This window comes from Camarhynchus parvulus, chromosome 5 (genome assembly GCF_901933205.1).
Source record: "Camarhynchus parvulus chromosome 5, STF_HiC, whole genome shotgun sequence".
Lineage (NCBI taxonomy): Eukaryota > Metazoa > Chordata > Aves > Passeriformes > Thraupidae > Camarhynchus > Camarhynchus parvulus.
Genome location: NC_044575.1, coordinates 34,755,847 through 34,778,812, shown reverse-complemented (window position 1 = coordinate 34,778,812; position 22,966 = coordinate 34,755,847). Strand labels below are relative to the sequence as shown.

At 40.0% G+C, this 22,966-nt stretch overlaps 1 protein-coding gene across 1 annotated transcript; it reads right to left on the bottom strand.

Moving 5' to 3' along the window:
• Positions 1–1,142: 1,142 nt before the first annotated feature.
• Positions 1,143–22,661, bottom strand: COCH (cochlin). The gene is made up of 11 exons (XM_030949336.1): positions 22,406–22,661; positions 22,285–22,329; positions 16,591–16,747; positions 10,094–10,227; positions 9,563–9,628; positions 8,661–8,705; positions 8,426–8,573; positions 7,354–7,457; positions 5,773–5,999; positions 3,604–4,120; positions 1,143–2,921 (listed from the first exon to the last, which is right to left on the bottom strand). Exons 1-11 carry the CDS (start codon positions 22,428–22,430, stop codon positions 2,746–2,748), a joined length of 1,644 nt encoding a protein of 547 aa, XP_030805196.1. The 5' UTR covers positions 22,431–22,661; the 3' UTR covers positions 1,143–2,745.
• Positions 22,662–22,966: the final 305 nt, after the last annotated feature.

Sequence of the window (22,966 nt, the reverse complement as noted above, 5' to 3'; positions counted from 1 at the left end):
CAGTTATGTACCTAAATCCCCAACCTCAGAGTTTTCTACTCTTTTCTAAATGAAGGAATCCTGATTGGGTTTTTTTGGGTTTTTTGTTTTGTTTTGTTTTGTTTTTTAATGTTGATGTGATATGTCGTCAGGACCGGGATTGCACTTCTAAGGCCCCCTGAGTGAGTCTGAGTACTGTTCGGGGAAATACAGCCTAGAAAACCACAAAATGGTCTCAGGTGGAAGGGACTTTTTAAAGATCATATAGTCCAGCCCCTTTACAATGGTTTTCATTAGTCTCAAAAGAGAACAGAATTGATCTCCTGCAGGCCAAAATCTTGACTGACAGCCCTAAATCTGCAGCAGTTTTTCCCACTGGAGTTTGGATAGCTGATGGTAGCTTCAGCTCTCTTCACATTCTTTGTACTGCTTGGTCCAGTGGCATAAAACTGAATCCTTGTGTGTGGCTTCACTTACCTTGTTTAACAAACCAGAGCTTCAGCCCTGGCCTGCTCTCTGCCATGCTGTTCCTCCTCCAAATTTGCCTTCTACTTACAGCACAGTCCCCATCCTTTCCACCCTGCCTCTGGGTCTCACCAGGTCTCAATGCTTTTCTGTATCCCACCAATGTTTTTCCCAGATGGAAACTGCTCACAAATGCTTGCTGGCACATGAACATTGTATCTTTAAAAAGTATTTTCTATAGTCCCTGAGTGTAATAAGAGTGTATGAAGGGTGCAAGTAACGTGGCATCACCACTCCTGTGAAATGGAAATATGTGGAGACTTAGCTCTGCAGTTTGCATCTGAAGATGCTAACCTGCTTTTTGTCTGATTAATGAATTATGTGAGTTAAAGCTGCCTATTTCTTTGCAACAGCAAAAGCAAAGTAGGAGAGAAAATGTGATTCTATCAGCCAGCAGACCATTTATATTCAGATGATTTAACTAGCATCATACCTAATGTGAACAATGACTAAAACTTTGATATTGATTCATTCAAATGAAAATATTTGTAAAAATAATACCCTTATTATTTGAAAATTATTTGGAATTTAAAATCATACAGTTAGGAAGTATCACATAGAACTTACTCAAGCTAAACTATATGAGGTTCATCATAAAAAGACTTCTGTGTTATAGATATTAAAACAGACAGCAGCGCTCCCAGTTTTCTTGCAATATATATTTCTATGAAAAGTTTATAAACTGAATTAATTGAATTTTTGCACAAAGTTGATATAGCATACAAATTTATACAGCAAAGGCTTAATACTCGTACCTTTATATGTATAAACACATAACAAAATTAAGGATAACAATTGCTAGAAAAATACAAGGCATCTTTGCCATTTATGTTTAGAGTAATATATAGTCAGTTATAAGTTATTAAAAAGTGCACAGCAAAAGCCCAATTAATACAATCCTTTCTGTGCCACTCTATAACTACTAGAAATTTTACAATCAATGGTGGGGGAGAGGGAAAAAGGGAAACCCCAGATTGATAGGGAAAGTGCTGTTTTGTTTTCTACTATACATTTTATTTGCAAACCCCCTTTATTTATTCAGAATATTTGGAATATGTTATTCACACCAGGACTCTGGAATAACTTGGTGAATATCACATCATTTAACCAGGTATGTGTTCATATAAATATATCAACATTACTAGGTGTGTAATCAAATGAAAGCCTTTTTCAAGAAAACGGTTCTTTTATCTTCAGAAAACCTCACACATCTATAAAGGTGTTTTTACTACCATTATGAAGTTGTTATTCTCTGAACTACTAAATCCAACTTCGTGTGTCTTCCTACTCTCTTCTTTTCTGTCCATGTAATCTAATATAAATCTGTTAGGTTTAAAGGTTTGAGGTACCTCTGGACTTGAATTTGAATGTTCTCAGTTCCCACTGTGTGGTCTAATTTAATCTCTTGGCCCAAGATTCCTGTCTCTAACTGTCTGGCCAATAACAACTTTGTCAAATCAAGACAATACAAGGCAGCAGACAGGAAATATCCGGTTGTCAGTTTTATTTGGAATATCACTGTTGACTTCAGTGGTGCAGAAAGCAGTAGTAGTAGCTAATATATTAGGATCCAGATTCTCAAAGAGCTACTGTGCCTTAAATACCTTTAAAATTCTGTGCCAGAAGAACCAACCAAATAGATCCACAGAAATCTGTGGGTAGAAGTTAAATGACTTCTGATATAAAATTTGCCAACCAGATCCAACAAACCCCCAACTATCTTTCAGCTACCATCTGTCATATCTTTTTGTAAGCTGCCTGGCGATAATGGATGTTGCACAACAGAAGCACTGAAAGTACTTTGTGTTATCAGCAGAACTCTTTCCAAAGATACAGAACTGTAAGCTACAGAAAACTTATAGAAGGTAGTACCTTATATTTAAAGATATTTTTTTACTTCCAAAGAAGGTATTTAGCAAGTGCCAGAAAAAATGTCAGAGCTGTATTATTTCCTCTGAGTATCTGCTATTCTTAAGTGCACTATATGCAAAGCTTTGAACTTCAGGATGCTGTATGCTTGTTGAAAATATTAACTGTTGGCCAAATTCTGCACTTCAGGATCAAGTACAACTTCTAACAAACCCACAAAAATCTTTGACTGATTACAGAAACAAAAAGTAGCCCTTCTTCTTCTTCTGTATTGTGATAGCATATATAAGAATAAAACATCTGTACTTTAGAGGGACCATTTCAATTTCATGATTTTTAGTTTCAAATAGTAATAGTAAACTGCAGATTTTTTTATTGTTTAGAGTCCAAAAAGTCTTTACAGATGCCTCTAATAATATCAGGAACCATCTGCTCCAATCCTGTGAACTCCCTGGTGAAGAAAGTATGAGATTCTCTTGGTTCAGAAGCCATGTCTTTCAGATCATCCAAAGGTGCCCAGGCAACACCAACAGAGAAGACTGTTATTCCTAGAAAAAGGAAATAAAAAAAAGGCCATTGTGTCTGCAGATACAGAAAACCAGCCATTTCTACATTAATGATTCAATGTGGATTTGAAAAGCATGTTTCAATGCCTGCCATCTGTCAAAGATAATTAGATTTTGTCAGTAAAAGCCAGGAATTAGATTTGACTCAGGAAAAATCCTGAAGGAAATATGAAGCGTCATAAGAGCTAATGTTTGAATTGTTCTTGTGACACATAGAATTGTAACAGTTGCAGTGTCAACTTGAAACATAAGTAACACTGTGTAAAATGATTTTGAAAGTAAGTTTGGTACCTTTGTGTGTCCTTAGTGTCCTTACATGCTCATACTTCGAGCATCATCAGCCCAATGAGCTTTTTGGCCACAACTGCTTATTCCCTTCATAGAGAATGATGGAGCTACTTGGCTCATTATTGGCTCTACTGTCTGGGGAAATGAGACTGGGTATATATTGATCCCCAAGCTGCCATAAGTGTGTCTAGTCATACCTGGCTCTGTATTACTGGTTGCTGGGGGTTTTTTCACCCTAATGGAAAACAGTTCCTAGGGGGAATTTTTTTGCTGAATTCCAAGTATGATACTTTGCAAACTTTAAAATCTTAACATTTGCAGCACAGCAGAAATAGGATGGATCAACTTTCACCACTTTTCAAAATGCATAATTTACCTGCTTTTTGTGCAGCTGCAGCAGGTCCTCTAACATCATCATACGACTGACCATCGGTCAGAACAATGAGGAAATTCTTGTTAGGTCCATCTTTCACTGGCCCAAACACGTTCCTGGTGGTGAAAGTGATGGCATCGCCGGTGGCGGTGCCCCCGCTCATGTACTGGATGCTGCGGATGGCCGACAGGACCTTGTCCTTGGTGACAAAGTCGGTGAAGCCGAACTCGGTCCTCTGGTCGTAGGTGAACTGCACGGCCGCCACCTTGGAGCCGATGTCAGAGATCTCAAAAGCTTTGGCCACGTTGCTCACGAACTCAAGCACGAGGCGGAAGTTGCTCTCTCCGATGCTGCTGGAACCGTCTATCAGGAAACCGATGTTGACGGAGTTGTAGCAAGTCTTGCTACACAGCATCTGCTCGTGTGAGCACAGCTTTTGGACAAGAGGTTTGACATATTTGGTAGTACCAAACCAGGTGGGCATTTGGTAAGAGAAGAAGCCATTGTTTCGGCAGACTGCCTGTTTGAAAACATAAAGGGAATGGGTGAATGCCAACTGAGCAGTTCAATGGATAATACTCAAACACCTATAATTTTTCTTTCAAAAGCAGGTTAGAAATGAAGCCTCATGGCTGTAGCTTAGGATGGGTTTTTGTGTGCTTGTCTTTAAAGAAATTGAAACAGCTGCACTTGAAGTCAATGTAAACCATAGAGCAGCTTATTTTATCCAGTAATAAAGCCAACCCTGCCCCCCAAGATCTGAAAGTTTTCAAATAATTTAGCTTTTTTCACAAGAAGTGCAACAACTGAAAATTGTGATTTTGTTTTTTGTATGTGAACAAAGTAATGATACTAAATAGCCAAAGGTTTGAAATTTCTGTATTTTCACCTATACACTGAAAATTAGCTTCTGTGTTTTCCCTTTGAACTTGGCGAGACCTTTGGATTTTTAATCTATAATGTATCACAAACACAGACAAAGTTGGGTAGAAATATAGCTCCAGGTAATTCAGAGTAAAATTTCTTTTCCTCTAGCTTCCATCAGATGCATGTGAAGTACAAGGCAATTGGAAAAGGGGTTAAATTCAAAATCAGCTCTCCAACTAATCTGGCTAAGATCAAAATGCAGAAGGGAGGACAGGCCCCAGCCACTTAAGGTCATGTCTTTCTGTACCGGGACAGACAGTGATAGTACAAGGCAAAGAGATCTCCTAAAATAGGAGAGATCTAGAGTAGCTATTAGGAGGAAATTACTCAGAATAGTGGATGCCTCTTCCCCAAAAGTGTTCAAGGCCAAGCCTGAGCTACCTGGTCTGTTGGGTGGTGTCCCTGTCCATGGCAAGGGGGAGGGAACTAGATGACCTTTAAGGCCCTTTCCAACCCAAACCATTCTGGTGCTTCTGTAAGTGCGTAAGGGTTGGACCTGCCTGCAATACCTCTGGGGTCAGCAGCTAGATATCTTATCCCTAGAGTTTCATTCTGTTCATGCCATTTCTGCTGAAATTAGACATCTACAGCCTCCCTGTGGAAGATGACTGGTTTTCTCACTGCAGATTAAGTAAAGACTGACTGATCAGAAAGCTCATGTGAGAGTAGGTGATTGGTGTTTGAATTTCTGCTCTAACTCAAAAGGAACAAGATCCAAAACTCAGCATACAAGATCTAAGTCTTGTACACAGGCTTGCTAGGATGTATTTTTCCATATTTTCTGTCCTCTTAGTAGTGAAAGTAAGTAAATATTATCCACAGAGCAGGTAAGAAATAAGCACCTCCCTGTCTGCCCTTTCATGAGAGAGAAGGTATCGCAATCAGCATGTGATTGCTTTGGCACATTCAGCCATACCTGAGATAGGGGGATTTCCTGCACTGAGAGTCTTCATGCAATTTCAATTCCAGGAGCTGCAACTTGGCCAAGCTTCTGGACTGGGAGGACAATGGTACCTTTGTGTGGCCCCTTTAGCAAGGAAAATTCTCCAGTGTTTCTTTAACTTTCCTTCTACTCGTCTTTTAAATCACTTTTGAGCAGGGATAATTTAACCAGCTGGTTTGAGAGAATATTTTTATGTCTATACATCTATGTGAGTTATTGTATATACATGTATTAGAATTTTACTGTAAATTCTCCAGAATGAAATTCATGACTGAAAACCAAATAATGTCATTCTTTCTTACTTTGTCCACAAAGCCAATGTCTTGTACCATTCCCAGCTCCTCTGTTGTGGGTTTTGCTACAGACACAATGAACACGTTGACTCCAAATTCTCTGGCCACTATGCCAGCTTCTTCTAGATCATCTGAGGGCCAGCCATCCAGGAACACTACAATGATCTTGGGAATTCCCTTCCGTGCTCCATTTTCCAAAGAGAAGAATTTCTGAGCTGTGTACTTCAAAGCTTTGCCTTGTTTTGAACAGGAAAAGAACAAGAAGAAATAATGCATACAGTGATGGTACATTCTGGGTTCAGCTTCCCATCTGAAATTGTGCAGGATTTATGTTATAACTGCAGGACTAAGCCAGTGCAGCATTGAATTGGTGCCCCAGGAAATTTGATAATGAAGCTTGGGCAACCTCTAAGTTAAAAACTAATGACCCCAAATCAACACCCCTCCCCCCACCAAAAATCCCCACAGATAAAGCTGAGTTGGATTCCCTGAGATGTTTTTTTTGCTCACGGGTCTAGTTTCCTACTAGGAAGAAGGTATATTAGTACCTGCCAAGTGGATTGGAAGGAAGAAAGTTCAGGAGCTACCTAACTTTAGCTTGTGAAATGCAACATAATTAGATGCTTGGTTTCAATGTCTGGGTGGTTTTGTCTGTGATAATTCATTTTCTTCAGATTAGCTAGTAGGGAATGAGTTTTGGATTTGTGTGGAAAACTATGTTGACAGTAGGGGGATGTTTTTGTTATTGGTGAGCAGCTCTTGCACAGTGCCAAGGCCTTTCCTGCCTCTTGTGCCACCCTGCCAGCGAGAAGGCCGGGGGTGCAGAGCCAGGGCAGCTGACCCCAAGCTGGCCACAGGGATACTCCACACCATGTATGTCATGGTCAGCATGTAAAGCTTTGGGAAGGACAATGAAGGAGAGGGGACATTTGGAGTGCTGGCATGAACTGTTAGGTGAGCTGGAGCCCTGCTTTCCTGGGGTGGCTGAACACTTGCTTACCCATGGGACATGGTGAATGATTTCCTTGTTTTGCTGTGCTTATGTGAGTGGCTTTTGGTTTCCCTAATAAATTGTCTATCAATCTAGAAATTTTCTCATTATCTTCTTCCCAATTCTCCCCCCATCCCACTAGGGGAAAGTGAGCCTGGGGGCTTGGTTGCATGGGGCTTAACCATGATGTCTTCTTACCACCAGTCACTCCTTACTCCTAGTCTAACTCTTTAATTAGCCACCCAGCAAGAAAGAAACACTAAGCCTTTTATGAATTTGTCTCAAGATAGCATTCTGTTACTAGTGAAAAAAGTCAATTACTGTTAAAATGCAGGAAGCATTTATACAAGTACACATATATGCATGTACTCTAATTAAATATGTAATAAGCATGCCTAACTTCTAGAAATTAAATGTGAGATGTGACAATGTTCTAGTGGGAAATCTCTGAACCTGGTTAAGGTAAGTGTGGTATCTAAAACACTTCCTGACCTATGTGAATTATGGGAACTTCAACATTTACACACACACACTTATACATACATATATTAAAAATACATAAAGAAGTAATTTCTCTTTTAGGGGGAATGTGAACTCACCTGTATTGGAATTGCCTCCTCTGAAGCCTAATTCCTTTATGGCAAACAAAACTTCTTTTGTAGCAGTAAAGTTTTTCAGGTAGAATTCAATTTTTGGATGTTCACTGTGGAAAAATAAAATCGAGTAATAAGGTTCACTTTTCATACTGGCATTAGCAAACTAAAACACACTTGGAATAGTTTTGCTCATGATAATATGTATTCTTTTCTGGATTTCAATACTAAAATGTAAGTATGCTTCTTGCTTAGTAAGTCTTGCAATCCTTAGGAAGAGGAATTATCTACCTGAATGGATAAATTAAGGACAGCCTCATTATTATGCTTATCAAAAAATTGAAAACATTAGGTTGAAAATACATAAAATTGAACATGCCAGACATTAAACTAAATGCATCTGTGTAACTAAAGATTGACAGGTTTTTTACTATTTGTATGACAAACACCTTCCTTATAAAAAATTCCTGCAAAGTGCAGTTTGAGTGTTTTGATTTGAGAAGTTCAAGGTATGTTACCTACCGACGAAGAAATTAAAGACTTTAAGTATTCTGTCTCCAGATTTCATTTTTAATTTGCAGTAGAAAGCAAAAATAAGTGACCAGTTACAATTTGAAAAAGATCAGCTGTAATATTTTATCAGTTAAAGATAAAATATTTATTAAATATTAAAATATAGATCAGGTAAGAGCAGGTTTTTGTTTTGTACATGTACATAGCCATTAGGGACTATTCTCTCCCTACAAGTTTTAGAAACTGGCATCTCTCCTTTGCAGGGTGTTTCCTGCTGTTCTTCTAAGATGAGACTCAAAGCTACAGCAGAGGAGCTGTGAAACATCCAGCTTCTCTCTAGTCAAATATCAAATATCAGAGACAGAAGATATTCAAATTTGTCATGTCCTGTCACATGCACATCTCAGTATAGCACAGAGCAAACAGTGCTACAGCTCAAGAGTTTCTTTCTCCTGCTATTCATCAGCCATTATTGAGTGATATTGTTCTGCAAAAGGAGAAGTGACATGTTAATTGGTTTCTCTTATCAATTACTCCATTATATTTTGTGTAGACCTGTTCTTACCTGGCCTGTACGACCCCAACATGAGGCCCTTCTGTTCCAATTCCCAACATTACAGCTACTTTTCCAACAAAGTTTTTCTGCAAGTTAAACCTACGTTGGCCAATGTTGTAGCTTCCATCAATGAGAAAGGCAATATCAGCTTTACAGTCTGTGAACATCCAAAATAATTATATTTGTTAACATCAAATAAATGTTAGGATTCTGCTTTGCAAAAGTTAAATCTGTGTGTTCTTACCTTTGTTCCCAGCCTTTTTATCAAGAGTCTTCTTAGGTCTTTTACCTTCAGTGAAAAAAACAGCATGGATCATTTAAGAACAAGAAGATGAATGGACTGAGGTAAACTAGAAAAAGCTCTGACTAAAGAAATTACAGTGCAATCTATCTGTAGTAGGAATTGTCAATCATTTTAATAATTAAACTTGGGCTACTACTGCTTTGCTCCTTGGAGAATATTCTTTTTCAAATGAAATACCTTAACCTTCCTTTCTACATCTGTCTGACTAATTACTGAGTTGTACGAAGCCAGGTGGATTTTTGTACCTCACCCTCCCAAGTGCTACTCTTTCTCAGTTAGCAACCCTGCTGTACAATGGATTTTTAATGGTTTGGAAGCAAACCGTGGTTTAAACTGTAAACCATGTGGTCTATTCACAAACAACATCAAAGTCCAGTATTTATACAGCACTAACTTTCATAAAAAGGGTTTAATGCAGCATTTTCTGTGGTGAAAAACAACTAAATTTCTGCTATCCATGTCCTGACAGCACTCCGCTGTTCAGCAGTTCTGTAAGAAGAAATGCATTAACTCTGTCTTCTCCATGGCTTAAAAAGAATGAACATTACATGAGCTCAGGAACTCTTACCTTCCTCTGTGTTATCTCTATTACTTTTCAAAAACAATTCCATTTTGTTTTTAATTTGCGTGAACATTAGTGAGATCAGAATCAATCTCCATGATTACATACGATTCCTCTTTTTTTCTGGTGAAAGAGACACTGCAAAACCAGAGATACTGCAGCTCTTTTCTTCTTCAGAAACAGATGAGTCTCATGAACACATTCTCTTAGCCAGGGCCTTGCCCAGTGCAGTGCCTCCCCTCTGGAGGGGAAGGTGTCCCCTTGCTGCAGGATCACGCACCTGTAGAAGGACGGGCTGTGGACACCGATCGTCCCACTGCTTCAAGGGCTGTGCTCTTGGTACCTGCTAAAATGACAGTACTGCATTTTAGTGTATTTAGATGAAGTTACAAGTGCTTGAAGAATTACTGTAATTTCTTTGTCATCTGCCCTTAGCTGCTCTGGGAGTAGGACACTTGCCTAGACAAACCTTTGGTGTAATCCAGTCCTTGTTTACAGGTAATTACTTTCTGCATTTGAAACAACAGCAGCTGATGAGTAATTACAACATATATATCTGATGAGAGGTTTTGAGCTGTAGTAGCCATTATTTCCAGCAGATAAAGAGAGGACTTTATCTGGAGAACTGGATTTCACCTTCACCCTCACCAAAAGCACCTCTAATTCCAAGTTCTTAGCTAGCAACTTGCAATGAGGAATATACAAGGAATACAAGTATCTTAGAGATAGCAGGCTGAATTTTAGCTGTGTCAGCTCTGTTCTGCCAGAGCTTCAAATACAGTTTGCAAAACAGTAAGTGTGATCCACCTACCAGTCACTGAGAAAGATGAAGCCCATCTAGAGAGCACCTGAGACTGGATCCCATTAGCATTTACAGCAGGGTAGTTTTCCTGTCCTGGGAGAGTCTGTACCCTTACAGCTCCTCCTCTGTTGGTAATCACCCCACTAAGGTTGAAAAAGAGTTGGTATAAATCAGACATTTAGTTACAAGAAAATGCAATACAGGTAACACCATCATTAGAATTTTTGTCACCAGCCTTCTCAAAAAGATGCAATAGAGGCAGGCAGTTGTGTTCAGGCTAGAACAATCTGAAAAGACTTTAGAAGAAACTATTCTATAGAGCATCACACAGATTTATTTTAAAAAGTCAGGAAAGCCTAAAATTCTGGCATTTAGACTAATGCAGAACAGCAATGCTTCAGGCCACATCAATTCCTAAGTGACAATAAGAAGCATCAGAACTGTCAGATCTCTTATTATTTTCAGAGGTCAAAAGTCAAAGTTGTACTTCTCTAAGAGGGAGCAAAACTTGATGCCTTGTAGTATGTGGGCAGGTACAGCTCTGTGGGAGACAAGCAATCATTTCATGACTATTTAAACACAGCAATGTGTGCCTTGGTGTTTGCTTTTTGATTCTGTTTGGCTTACTGCTTGAAAAGACAACCTAGCCTAACCTGATTTAACATCTTGTGAAAGTAGAATAATCAAGACCAGAGTTTAGAAAGCTTTACATATATTTTTGATAATATGAGATCTCGATATCCATGGTAAAGGCAACTTCCACATGAAATTCTATTTGGAACATCATTAAAAGACATTAATTCTTCATGGATATTACTTGCATTTCTAAATTGAACTATGATTGTACATGTTTAATTCTAGTAGCTTGGAATCGTTTCAAAATATACAGATATATTCTCAGCTAGGAATACTTTATAGAGTATATAGACAAATGAGCTTTAGTAAAGTTACCCTAAATTAATTTAAAATCAGATTATAAAGTTAGCAAATACAAACAGCACTTTATAGTTCTTCAAAAAAAAACAGTGAGATAAAAATCAGATGAGAGCCATTAACTGGTTAGTTTTAAATGACAGGAAAATTCAGTAAGTCAAAATTATCTTTGAGAAAAATGACACATAAATGTACTTAGAATATTTCAGTCTACTTTGAATATAAATTTCTTCTCCAGTACCTGGTTCTCTTAGGCATTCAAGCCTTCACAAGTGTCTCAGTCTTAATGGATAAGGAAATGTGTCAAATAGAATGTGTTTAATTGGAACAGTTACCATTTTAAGCTTGTACTTGCAAATTTAGTGAAGATACTTTGGGCTTACATCAGCAAACCTGATCCGTGCCCACGTTTGCTCCTAAGAAGAGCTCAGGATCTCTTCCCACTTTCTTGGTTGTGGACTCACAACTTTGAGTGCTGAACTGAACTCAAGAAAAACATTCAGGCTGAGAGCTCAGCCTAAGAAGCATTTCTGGAAACAATGATTTAAACTTATTATAGGCACACTGTGATCAGTATTGTCTACATCGTTCAATTTTGTCTATTGGTCTTTACATTTTAATTGCAACAATCATAATTAATTTAATTAATTGAAAATTCTAGAGGAAAATAATAATCTACCTAGTCTCCACTAGGAGAATTTGGAAGCTTTACGGTGAAGATGGAGTAGATTTATTTACTCCTTATCTACTTGTTGAAAATACCTGATTCTGTATCTGAGCACAAGTCAAAGTTCCCTGCTGCCTTCTGAAGAGAAACACTTTCCACACAACAGCTCTGCTACTTTTAGTACAAGTGGGGGCTGATATTAGATGTGAATGTAACATGACCTGTAGCCTTATGAAAGTTACTCCTTCTTTTTTGCCATTTTGTTCTGTAGGTGAGTTAACAGCTTAAGGCCATTTTTTACAACCTGATCAGTTTTATCTGGGATGTTTCTTCAGGTAGGTCTACTCAGAGTGCATGTTTATATCTGCTGATGTGGAACAAACCATGTATTGCCAGTTTACCTTTGTGTTCTGACCCAGACTGGCAAATTCCTTTCTGCAATGGTTTATGATTGACTTTTAAAGCAAGATTCATCCTGTATGGGTCTGCAATGGTTTTTAAAGAGTGAAGAAGTGCCTCTGCATTCCTCAGAATGACCTGTGTCACTGCAATCTGCTTTGCTTTTCACTGCTGTGCTTTGCTCCTGCTTGACTGACTTGCATGCCATGGCTGCTTTGATTAAACTGAGCTCAGCAGATTTTCCAGGAACAGCTTTCACTTCCCTACTCATTATGTTATATGCTACTGCTTAACCAGGGTTTTATGTAAAAGCTGTCAGTCCATTCTCTTGCCTAGCTTGTTAATAACAACCTGTAATTTACACCTAAATGTTTTTTTTCACTCAAGAATGGACACAAACAGAAAAGCAGATACACACAAGGCAGTAATCCTGTACCACACTGCAAATAGCTTGTGAAAGAAAGTGTTCCAGCCAAGAATAGCAGAAAGGTCTTATAAAATACAGGACTAAAACACACTTAAAAATCTGAATACTTCAAAATCAGCTAAAACATACTTAAAAATCCGAACTGAATCGAGATAAATCACCACATTAAATGCAAGGTTTTTAAGATCCCCATGCACTTCCTTAGTGTGCAAGAAATGCTTCTTTGAACTATTGAAGAAAGAGATACAGGGTGTTGCTGTGTTTTGAATGGATTTTTCATGGAGTCTACACATCAAAACTGATGCCTAGACCACAAAGAGAATCTTCTGGCTGTGGGAGGTGACCCTTATAAATGTAACTACAGTCAGTTTATCCTCAGGGACTTTAGGCAAGATAGCTGAATTACCTGAATTCCCATCTTTCCTTCCTACTATCACCATCTGCAAACTCCAAATAATCAGCCTTTCTCCATCACCCCAAGAATTATTCTCCTCATCTCCAAACTGGTGTCTTGCTACTGCCTGATTGCCATCAATCACTGATACGGAGCCGCTCAGGATTTCATGCCAGCATCCTCCGGACCCCTAAGCTGTGTTCTTTCTTTCTTTCTTTCCTTTCTTTCTCTGCACCCCTATTGCTTTTTGCAGGAAGAAGTTCAGCAGCAGAAACAGGCATGATAACATTTCCCAGGGATCTACAGCTGCTCAGAAATCCCTTTGGCCAGGCAACATTTTTGTCAGCATTCTTCTAGCAAGCACAGGGGCAGCTCAGTGCCACCTGTGTTTATGGGCACTTTGTGGCCAGCTGGGTAATACCATGATATGCTTTTGTTAGACTGGAGTTCTGGGACCCCAGTGCTTAATGAGGACTGGTTTCACCCTTTGACAAGTTAGGAAGGTTATGAAAAAATGTACATGCCTATTTAACATCTAAATGCTACCACATTGGGCTAGGTCTCCATTTAGTGGAATTGGCACTGGAACAGAACTGCACAAGCTGAGAACCTAGTCCTTCATTTGACCTTCTGATTATTAATCCAATTAATCACTCAGTGGTAGATTTAACTCAGTTCTTCATGCCTACATAGTGTCAGCCTGGTAGGAGGTTCTTCATTCTTCCCTCAACAAATAAATCTTTTATCCTTCTGCCCAGAAAAAGAATAATATTAAATAAATATTTTGTTTCCTGAGACTAATTACACATAAAATGAGAGAAAAAGCCAAATATAACAAGATAAAAGAGGCAGAAAGATTATTCATCAGTAGTACACAGAATTATTTGTAGCTGAATTCTGCTAAATTATTTTCATGTCTTACATAGTATTTTCTTGCATTGATAACTGCCTCAAAGCAATGGAACTACTCATAGGACTAAGCACTATTTGATTTATACAAAATTAAGGACTCCAGCCTCAACGTAGACCCAGCATGCAAACTGAAGTGTATGTGGAAGAGAGCCATGCTCACACAAGCATTTGCAATTTAAGAAACTGAACGAGCCCTGCTCCCATGCCTGACATTTCCTGAAGTGCTGGGTGGTTGTCTGACACATGGCAGGTGACACAGGGCCAGGACCCCACAGAGGGTAAAGGTACAGAGCTAAAGGTACAGAGCTATCTGCACTCACCAGGCAGTGAAATGGAGGGTACACCTGGTTTGAAACGACTGTTACTTCAGGTATTTGGAAGAAATTTACAAAATTTTCAACGCACAGATCTACTTACAAATTTTACAACTCAAAGCTTACAAATTTTCAAAGCACAGATCTACTTACGTTACAATAATGGCAAACTCCAATCACCTATTGGGAATGGCTTCTTGAAGTTTTTTTCATGCCAATGAGGATTTTAGACATTGCAACACAGGGCAAGAAGGAGCAAATACCTTCTATGTTCTTGTTGGATTTTGCAGCGTGCACTGAAATTAGCTGAGAACTAAACAGCTATTGTCTCTTCTCCATGCATCAATCCTTTTTTGCCAGGACTAGTTATGGCTGTTAACAGTTGCAGCAAAACTACCAAAACATTCTCATGTAGCAAATTCTGTTCTGAGAATGAAAGCCAGCAGAACTAATAGGCCCCATCTTAAAGGCAGTCTTCAGAAACAGCAGTTTTCCTAAACAAACAATTCTTCACCTTTAGTCTGCTTTTTCAAAACACCTTACTACAGTCTACCATACTCAAAGACTTGAACAAGAATAATTTAAATCCAATCTGGAAGACAGATTACAAAGGTGAGTTTATTTTAATCCCTTTATCACTATTAGAGACTTCATTATTCTCACAATGTCTGTGGAGAGAGACTGTTAGATGCAGGATGTACAGAAAAGGGTTACATATTTCATAAGAAGTACAATTTATATTGACTCTTACTATGGAAAAGCATGGATTTTTCTACAGCCTCATGTTTCTGGAGGCTGGAGAACAGTAGTACACATAGTTTGTAAGGTACAAATTTCAGTGAAGAGCTAAGTGATACATCATAAATTAAATCTTGTGCTTTAATATCTAGGGGAAGACTATGCAAATCATGAAAGAAATATGCCTCTGCCATTTCTTGTACCTCCTCCTTCTGTAGAGGAATTTCCCAGCTGTGACAGAACTGAGCCCCAGCAGCTTTTGTGGAGGGATTTTGCTAGCAGTCAGTCACTGACAGCCTGGCATGGGGGGTTCAAGATGCTGCCTGGTTGAACTGGTCAGGAACTTCTGTGTCTTTTCAAAATATTCAAGCCTTTAATCTCTTTAGAAAAAGTTTTGACAGCGAGAGCTTTTTTTTCTCTTTAAAGACATCTTTGGCAAGAAATGGAATGTTAAAATAAATGGCTGCGTCACTAAATACAAACATTGCCTCAGGAAAAATAAAAGGACAATGGAAAGAAATCTCTGTTTTTCTCAGTTCAAAAAAGACAAACAATAAAAAAAGCAAGTCCAAAGTGTCTACCTGCATTTGATCTAGACATTCTTCACAAATTTTTTTATATTCCTCAGCTGGGAAGAGTAAAGAATCAAAGAGTAATATTTTTAAACACCCAAGAAGACTCTTAAAACACACTAAATGGACATCTTAATTCTTTTTACAGAAGCATCAGAAGGAAGCCTGTCTAACAATAAAATACACATGGAAACATGTAAATATGAGACAAACTCTTCAGCTTTAAAAACAAATAGAAACAGACCCCCATGATACCTCCCAAGCTCCTTCTAACTCCTCCTACAGTACCTGAGCCCCTAGATCCTTTTACAGCATTTGAGAAGTTCCAGAGTTTCTACCCAAACCACCTCCTTAAGTGAAATTTTCTTTTTAAAAAACAGTTAATTTTAGTTTACTTAGGAGTTTAAATACTGTACAGTAAGCCCAAATTTTGGAAATCTTGTTAAAAGTTATAAAATTTTAACTGACACTTTAAATAAGATTCTAGATAGTAATGATAGTTTCCTAACTATTACTTAAAATGCTTGGCATGGGTTTTTTATGACATTTAAAGTGTCAAGCAATGAATGCTAACTCAAGAAAGTTTTATTTTCCTCATTTATCTTCTAGCCATTTATATTTCTGTAAAATTTTAAGTTTTTAATTGTGGCTATTTTAACATAAAAAATATTCTGATAGCTGCAGCATCACATCAATATGTTCTGATAGAGCTTTCTTCTGTTGCTTGATGCTAAAAAAAATTCAAACCATTTATCCTCCACTTCTTTTAAAGTTTTTTGATGCAAGATTTTAAGAACATCAGAAAGTGAATCTGCTTTTATTCTTCAATTAGTTACTATTTATACTGTATCCTTCCATACCTACTAGTGATAGAAGTGATTTTACAGTGGAAGTCCCCCTGTGGACAATGCTGGGCCATGTCAGAGAAAGCTGACAAAGCAGTTTTCAGGAATACTCAAACACACTCAACTTGCAAGCTGCACAGACATTCTTTTTATTTTTCCTTGTTTTCTCTTGTCTCAGTGACATTCCTATTGAGTTAATGACCCAAAGTCCAGAGAGATTTTTTAGCCAAAAGGCTAACATTTCAAAGTGTGGCAGAGACTGTATAAACTCATTTAGCACATGGATTACCAATGATCTGACTTACCTGTGTATGGCAGCTCCACAGACACTCGAAAGAGAGGCATAAACTCCATCCCCAAAGACATAAAATTGCCACAGAGGACAGTTTGCTGGGCAAAGGACATCTTCTGTCCCCTTTCTAAGGTCAAGTCCTCTTGTAAAGCACGTGATAGCTGTAGAAGCTAAAGAGAAAAGAAGAACTTTTGACCTGAAAATCTTAAGGGTTTGTTGTTGGGATTTTTTTCCCAATGTCTCTACAGTTTCCAAGTTTAAAGCAATATCTGAATTTGAAACTAGATACAATGCCTATAAAAATGTCTTTGGAGCTTACAAATGTACAGTTATGACAAGGAAACACACACTTCAAAATTACTTGTGGGAAAAAAGTAGCAGGAAAAAAACTCCCATGACAAACAACATTAAAATAATATCAAGGAACATTACACAAGGAAAAACACTCCATTTCTGTAAATTTGCTGCAGAGACAGAAGGGCAAGGGGAAAACCTTTGAGGGCTGACAGACCACAGATGCAGGTGGCAGTTTCCAAGGAGGAAACTAAATCACTCTGACATCCCCACAGAAATCTCCAGCCATAAGATATCTATGAGTCACTTGGGAAATTCTGAATCTTCCCTTTAGTGGCATTCATGGAGAAAGTTGACAGCAGCATTTCCCTTAGCCTCTTGCAATAAATCCTACTGAGGCCAGTGTTAAATAAAAAAAAAGAGGAAAAAAAAAGGAACACACATCTCGTTGCTCCAGTAATACAGTAACATCTAGAACACTGGTATCAGTTCATTACAGTGAAGTTTACATCATTACCATTGTGCAGAGGACTGTCAGATGTCAGATTCATACAGTGATACGAAAGTTATTTATTCAGCTGAGGCACATGCATTTTTTATGTAGAACTGTGCCTTTTTTCAGAAGTTGCTCTCCAGGTTACCATCATTAAGCTTTCACTCTGCTTGCCTGTGTGCAGTGAAGGTATGCAGACACAGATTAACATCAGTACACAATTTCACCTGGCAAACTGGTGCTTTTTCTTCTGAAAACATTGAGGTCTTTATCTTGCATGGACACTACCATCCTCCTACTACACAAGATAGCACAGTCCCCTGCTCTGTTGCACAGAAAATTAGAGATTTGGCTTAGATCATTATCAATTCAGCAGCACAAGGGCAACCCATGCCTGGCTGTTTACTCTGAAGTTCCTAAGGCACCTAGAAGGTGCAAGAACCTTTTCTAAATGCATCTGGAATACTACCTTTGCACAGATGAAAGCTGGCAGAGGCTGGCCAAGGCACCAGTGCATGCACCACAGCATTATATGCTGCAGATTTCAGGGATCAGTGATCTGTCTCTCACCTACTTTTCTGCCCACTATTTTCATTCTTGCCCTGGGGTGTTTCCTGACCCCAACATATGCCGCTTATAAACGAAAGCACTTGGAGCATATGCTGTTCTTCATCAGGGGATGGAAAAGATGATACCTCCAGCTAATCTCACTGACTTTAGAGCTGAAAAGCAGAACAGTTGCAGCCAGAAATGCAGAGTGAAAGATATCTATTCATTCTGACTGTGGAAATTGAACACACATATTCATCAACTATGTGTGTAATTTTACTCTTAATTATATACAATAGTCATAAATGCTGTGCTGAAACAATGTTAAACTACCTAATCACATCTTCCCAAAAAATTGTTGCTGCCCTTTAATACAAATATGGGACTTGTATATGCTGAATCTGCCCATATAGTTCAGATTAAGAAGAAAAGAAAGCAGAAAGCACTTTTTTATTTTTCCCTTCTCAAGATAATAAAAGCAGTCTGCCTCTCAAGAACTAAAGTGATTTAATCTGATTCTCAGGTATTCTAAGAAATAAAAAAGTTTCTGTTAGGACTTAGTCTTACCTACTTACATCCTAGCCATGCTTAATCTTATTTATTTGCCTTAAAAACAAAAGATGGAAAAATCAAGCAGAACCAGTGCTTATACCTAGAAGCTCCAAATTTCATAGTCAAAAGTGCTATATTATTGGTATGCTAAAAAACCCTTTGCTTTCCTCTTTGAGTCCCCTAATCCTTTCATGGAAGTTCTACAAGTGTGTTTGCTAATTAATGGGCACTGAACAAGTAGTATCCACCAAATGACACCTAGCAAGACCATCAAAATCAAACAGCAGCTGCAAGGCTGGAAATCCTTGGAGGAGTAATTGCAATAAGCACCACTGGTAATCTCTGCTCTCACAGCACTGCTTGTGCCTCTCACCCTGCAACATTTTTCCAGCCTCTAAAAGTGCAAGACACCACAGGAAGTTTTAACTCCTGTCGTTTCTAATGTAATGTACTTGAGTGAATTCCCTGGCTGGCTGTGCATACAAGGACAGTAATTAGATGTGTCTAGCTAACAAACCCTGCATTGCTTGGAGATCTCTATTTCCCTTATCACCAGGTACTTACTAATTACTGTCATGTGGCAGGATTTTGCATAGCACAGAAGATGGGGAGAAAAAAATAATCTTTCTGTGTTTTCCCTGGCAATCAAAACACAGAAATTCATTGTAGCCCAGCCACAGGATTTTTCTGAACTGGCAACCTAAAGACTGTCATGATCCTTGTCTCAGGCTCCCAAGGAAAGGGCGCATGTTGCTGCTGTGTGAACTGAAGAGCTGACATGCTGGAGCTAGGGGATTTAGCAGTTCATACCTCAGCTGGATCAGCACTGAGGTAAAAACACACACTTTGAGGAAAATAACTCTCTTAATTAAAAGCAACCATTTCATTTTAGTATTTTCTGTAGGTAGATCCAGTTTTCTCTAACCCATAATTCTAAAACAGATTAACATTAGAAGTGTTTGGTGAAATATCAAAATGAAAGCAAATATTTTTGTTGACTACTAAAATTAAGACTGACAATATCAGCTCTGCAGTGGCTTTTGCTCTTCACTGTTTTTTAATGCATCATCAGCTATCCAACGTACAAAACTTCAATGACTTTGTTGCAAACATGAAAATGTATTAATGAGGTCAGAATACTAGAATATATAAAATTGTCTTTGACAGCTGATATACTCATCATTCTAACAAATTTCATATATGGTATTACTATCGAAATTGAAGAAGTGCTTTTTTTTGTTAGTCTATCCAAGATACTTCAACATGGCAAAAACTGCCAAAGAGCTGTATCTATATATAAAATAACTGAGATAAAACCTGTATGTTTCAATCACTGTTATTGAAGAATGCAAGAGCAGTAGCAGTGGAGGCATTTCTTTCAATACTTATGTGGTGTGATACTCTAAATCCAAGTGTTTTTGCAAGAAATAAATATAAGTTTACAATTTACAGGAAAGGATTCAGTTCTAGACTCCAACCATTCTGGACTCTGGTGAAGATGTGAGACCTATGCTCTGTTACATTCAGTTAGGATTTTAGAACCACAATAAAACAATATCACCCCATCCTGTCAAGACACACACCCTTCAAGCTTCACAGAAACACACTACATCAGAGTACCCTACAAAAGCAAGGTACAAAGAAAATAAACAGTAATTCTTCCTGATTTAGGTCATATTTAATGGTAGGGATGAATGTCTTCCATCATTGTTGATTGTTGACCTAAAAAAGGAAAAAAAAAAAAGCAAAGACTCACTTTTCTTAAAACAACCATGTTTTCAATCATTCCATCAATTTCTATCTTTTTGGTGCCTCTTGCCATGTACTCTGATTTTGCCATGAATAACTAACTGCCTCTTATGGTAATCTATAAAAGTTGTGACAAATTTTAGCAGGAGCCACTGCTTTAAGTTATTCTAGAGGAATAAAACCCATAGGCAAAATCTGATCCTTTCTGATCTTGAAGCTTTCATGTGTTGCTTTGTGAAAACAGTTTGTTTATGCAAAGGAAAAAAGAAATCTTATGTACATTATTACAAAATTAAAAATAGGGGTTCCCACATGAAATATAGCCTTGTGAGTTGTAATATAGAGAAGTACATCCCTATTATGCTTCCTATTATTTTAGTATTTAGGGTTTTTTTTCAAAATACAAAGATTTTAGGTCCTTCTTTACTTTGAGGCTTCAAGCAGGCCTGTTTTTTCTATCATATGCAAGGAGTATCAACAGTTGGAAAAAAAAAGACATACTAGTAAACCTGTGTTTTCTATTTTGGAAAACATGTTCACAGATTGCATACTAATTGATGAAAATCTCTGGTACATATCCTGATCTGGACAGGGGCAATGGGATTTAGAGTAACCTGGTCAGGGCAATAGAATTCATTGCAATCTGAGACCTGCCCTTTTCTCACCAACGTAAGGCCACTTGCCATCACATGGCACCCTTCACCCACCCACACAGCCTCGTGTGTGGCAACCAGGACTGCTGCACTTGGCAGCATTTGTATCCATTCCAGTGGGACTATAAAGAAAGTTTTGAGATGCTCCAAAATCTTCACAAACACTATGAGCCTAAATACAGTAGATTCTTGAGGAAATGAATGCTCTTTCATTACTTTGTACAACAGAATTTAGGCACTTTTATATATCCAAGTTTCTAGTTCAATAACCAAATGCTGCTGAATTTAGGCTCAGAATAATGGTAAGAGGCAATATCTTACAAAAACTGTTCACATTAATGATGTTTTAGCTGGTTCCAGATACCTTCAGGTTGCAGTGGCTTCTCCAGCCCTGAATGAAGCATGCCAGAAAATATCCATTTGTTTCCTGCCAGACTGCCACCACTTCATGTATAATGCACCTGCAAAGTAAAAAAGGGAAAGGAACTGGGGGGCTAGTTAGAGTAGGTTTTCCATTGCTGTGCATTTTTCCCCTTTTTTAGCCATAGCAATTCTGTAACAGATAGCTTTTATCAGTTTAGCATAAAAGAATTTTCCAAATCTTTGATTCACCACAAAATGAGTAGCAAATCCTGATTCCTAATAACTGTGAAATCATTAACAGCCATTCAGAAAAGCTTGGGGTCACTCACCTGCTGCAGGCCAGGCCTGCATCTGGAAACATGTTCTTCTAGAGGCTCCTATCCTCCTTTGGTGGAAGGTTCCACTGAAAGGGGCAGACAAACTGCTTGCGTCCTTCTGTCACATATTTCTCCAACTGCTTCCCGTGGCTCCTGGTTCCCATGGCATTATTCTGGTTCCAGGAGAGCCTGCTCTCCAGCAGCAAGGATGCAGTCCAGCACAGGATGGTACAACAGGCAGTCCCTGCCATAGCCTGCTAGGCATCCTAAGCATGTTCTTTGTCTTTCCAGGTCGAAATAATGGCAGGGCAACTTTAAAATGTTTTTAATCAATTCCATGGTCTAAAATATGCCAGAGATCCTCAAATTGCCAAGCACTGTACGAGTGCCTTTATAACACACGCAAACACACTCCCCCTCACCCTTGCTACCGGCACTCCCCTCGATGGGGACACTTGTCACCACGGCGCTGCTTCAGCCCGTGCCAGGGAGGAGTTTTCACCCCCGTCTGGAAGCGTTCCCAGACACGCTCCGTGCCCCGGGCAGGTTCCCACCGGCCGGCTCCGGCACCCTTCCCAGCGGCGGTGGCCCCGCGCCCGGCCCGGCCCGGGCTGGGCTCCCCGCGCATCCCGGCCAGGGCTCCGGGGCAGGGCCGGGCCGGCACCGGGGGGCCGGGCACAGACGCTCCGAAGGGGAAACCCCCGCGGGATGCGGAGGGGGAACAGCGGCCAACTCACCCGAGCCGTCGCTGCCGCGCACCGGGCCGGAGAGCAGGAAGGCGCCTGTGAACAGAAGGGAGTGGGTCGGGGGCTGCTCCGCGCCCGCCCCGCCGGCCCCGCCGCTGCCCGCGGTACCCACCGAGGAGCAGGGCCGAGAGCCACATGGCGGAGCCGGGCCGCGCCCGCGCCGGGGGCAGCGCAGAGCTGAGCGCAGGAGAGCGGCGGAGAGCGGCGTGCCGGCCGGGTCGCCGTGCCGTGCCGTGCCGTGCCCCGCACCTCCGCCGAGCCGAACAGCGCACGGCAGCCACCGCTCCCGCTTTAAACCTCCGGCGGGCGCATGAGCGCGGGGCGGGCGGAGGGAAGGAGGGCGCGGGCACGGGGCTGGGCAGCTCCTCCGCCGCGGGGCCCGGCAGGTGCCGCCGGCCCTCCCCCGCCGCGCCCCCCGCCGGCTCCTTCCGCTGGGAGCAGCGGCCCGAGGCAGCCGGCTGCGGCAGTGCGCCTCCCTGCTCGCTAACCCGCCCGCTCCGGACGGTGTGAGGACGCTCCCGTGGCCGGGGAAAGCGCCTTTGCGTTCGCTTTCCCGCCCCTGCCCGCCCACCCCTGGATATCCCCTCCACCCACGGTGCTCCAACACCTGATGGCAGGTGTCTGTACTCCAGATGCCTTGGGAAATGCGAGCGAGGTGTTAGCGACTTCGCCG

Coding starts and splice junctions, on each gene's coding strand:
- COCH (XM_030949336.1), bottom strand. CDS start 22,430: ATGTGGCTCTCGGCCCTGCTCCTCG. Junction 8,706..9,562: donor CACAGCCCGTCCTTCTACAG/GTGCGTGATCCT, acceptor TTTTCACTGAAG/GTAAAAGACCTAAGAAGACT. Junction 8,574..8,660: donor TAAAAAGGCTGGGAACAAAG/GTAAGAACACAC, acceptor GGATGTTCACAG/ACTGTAAAGCTGATATTGCC.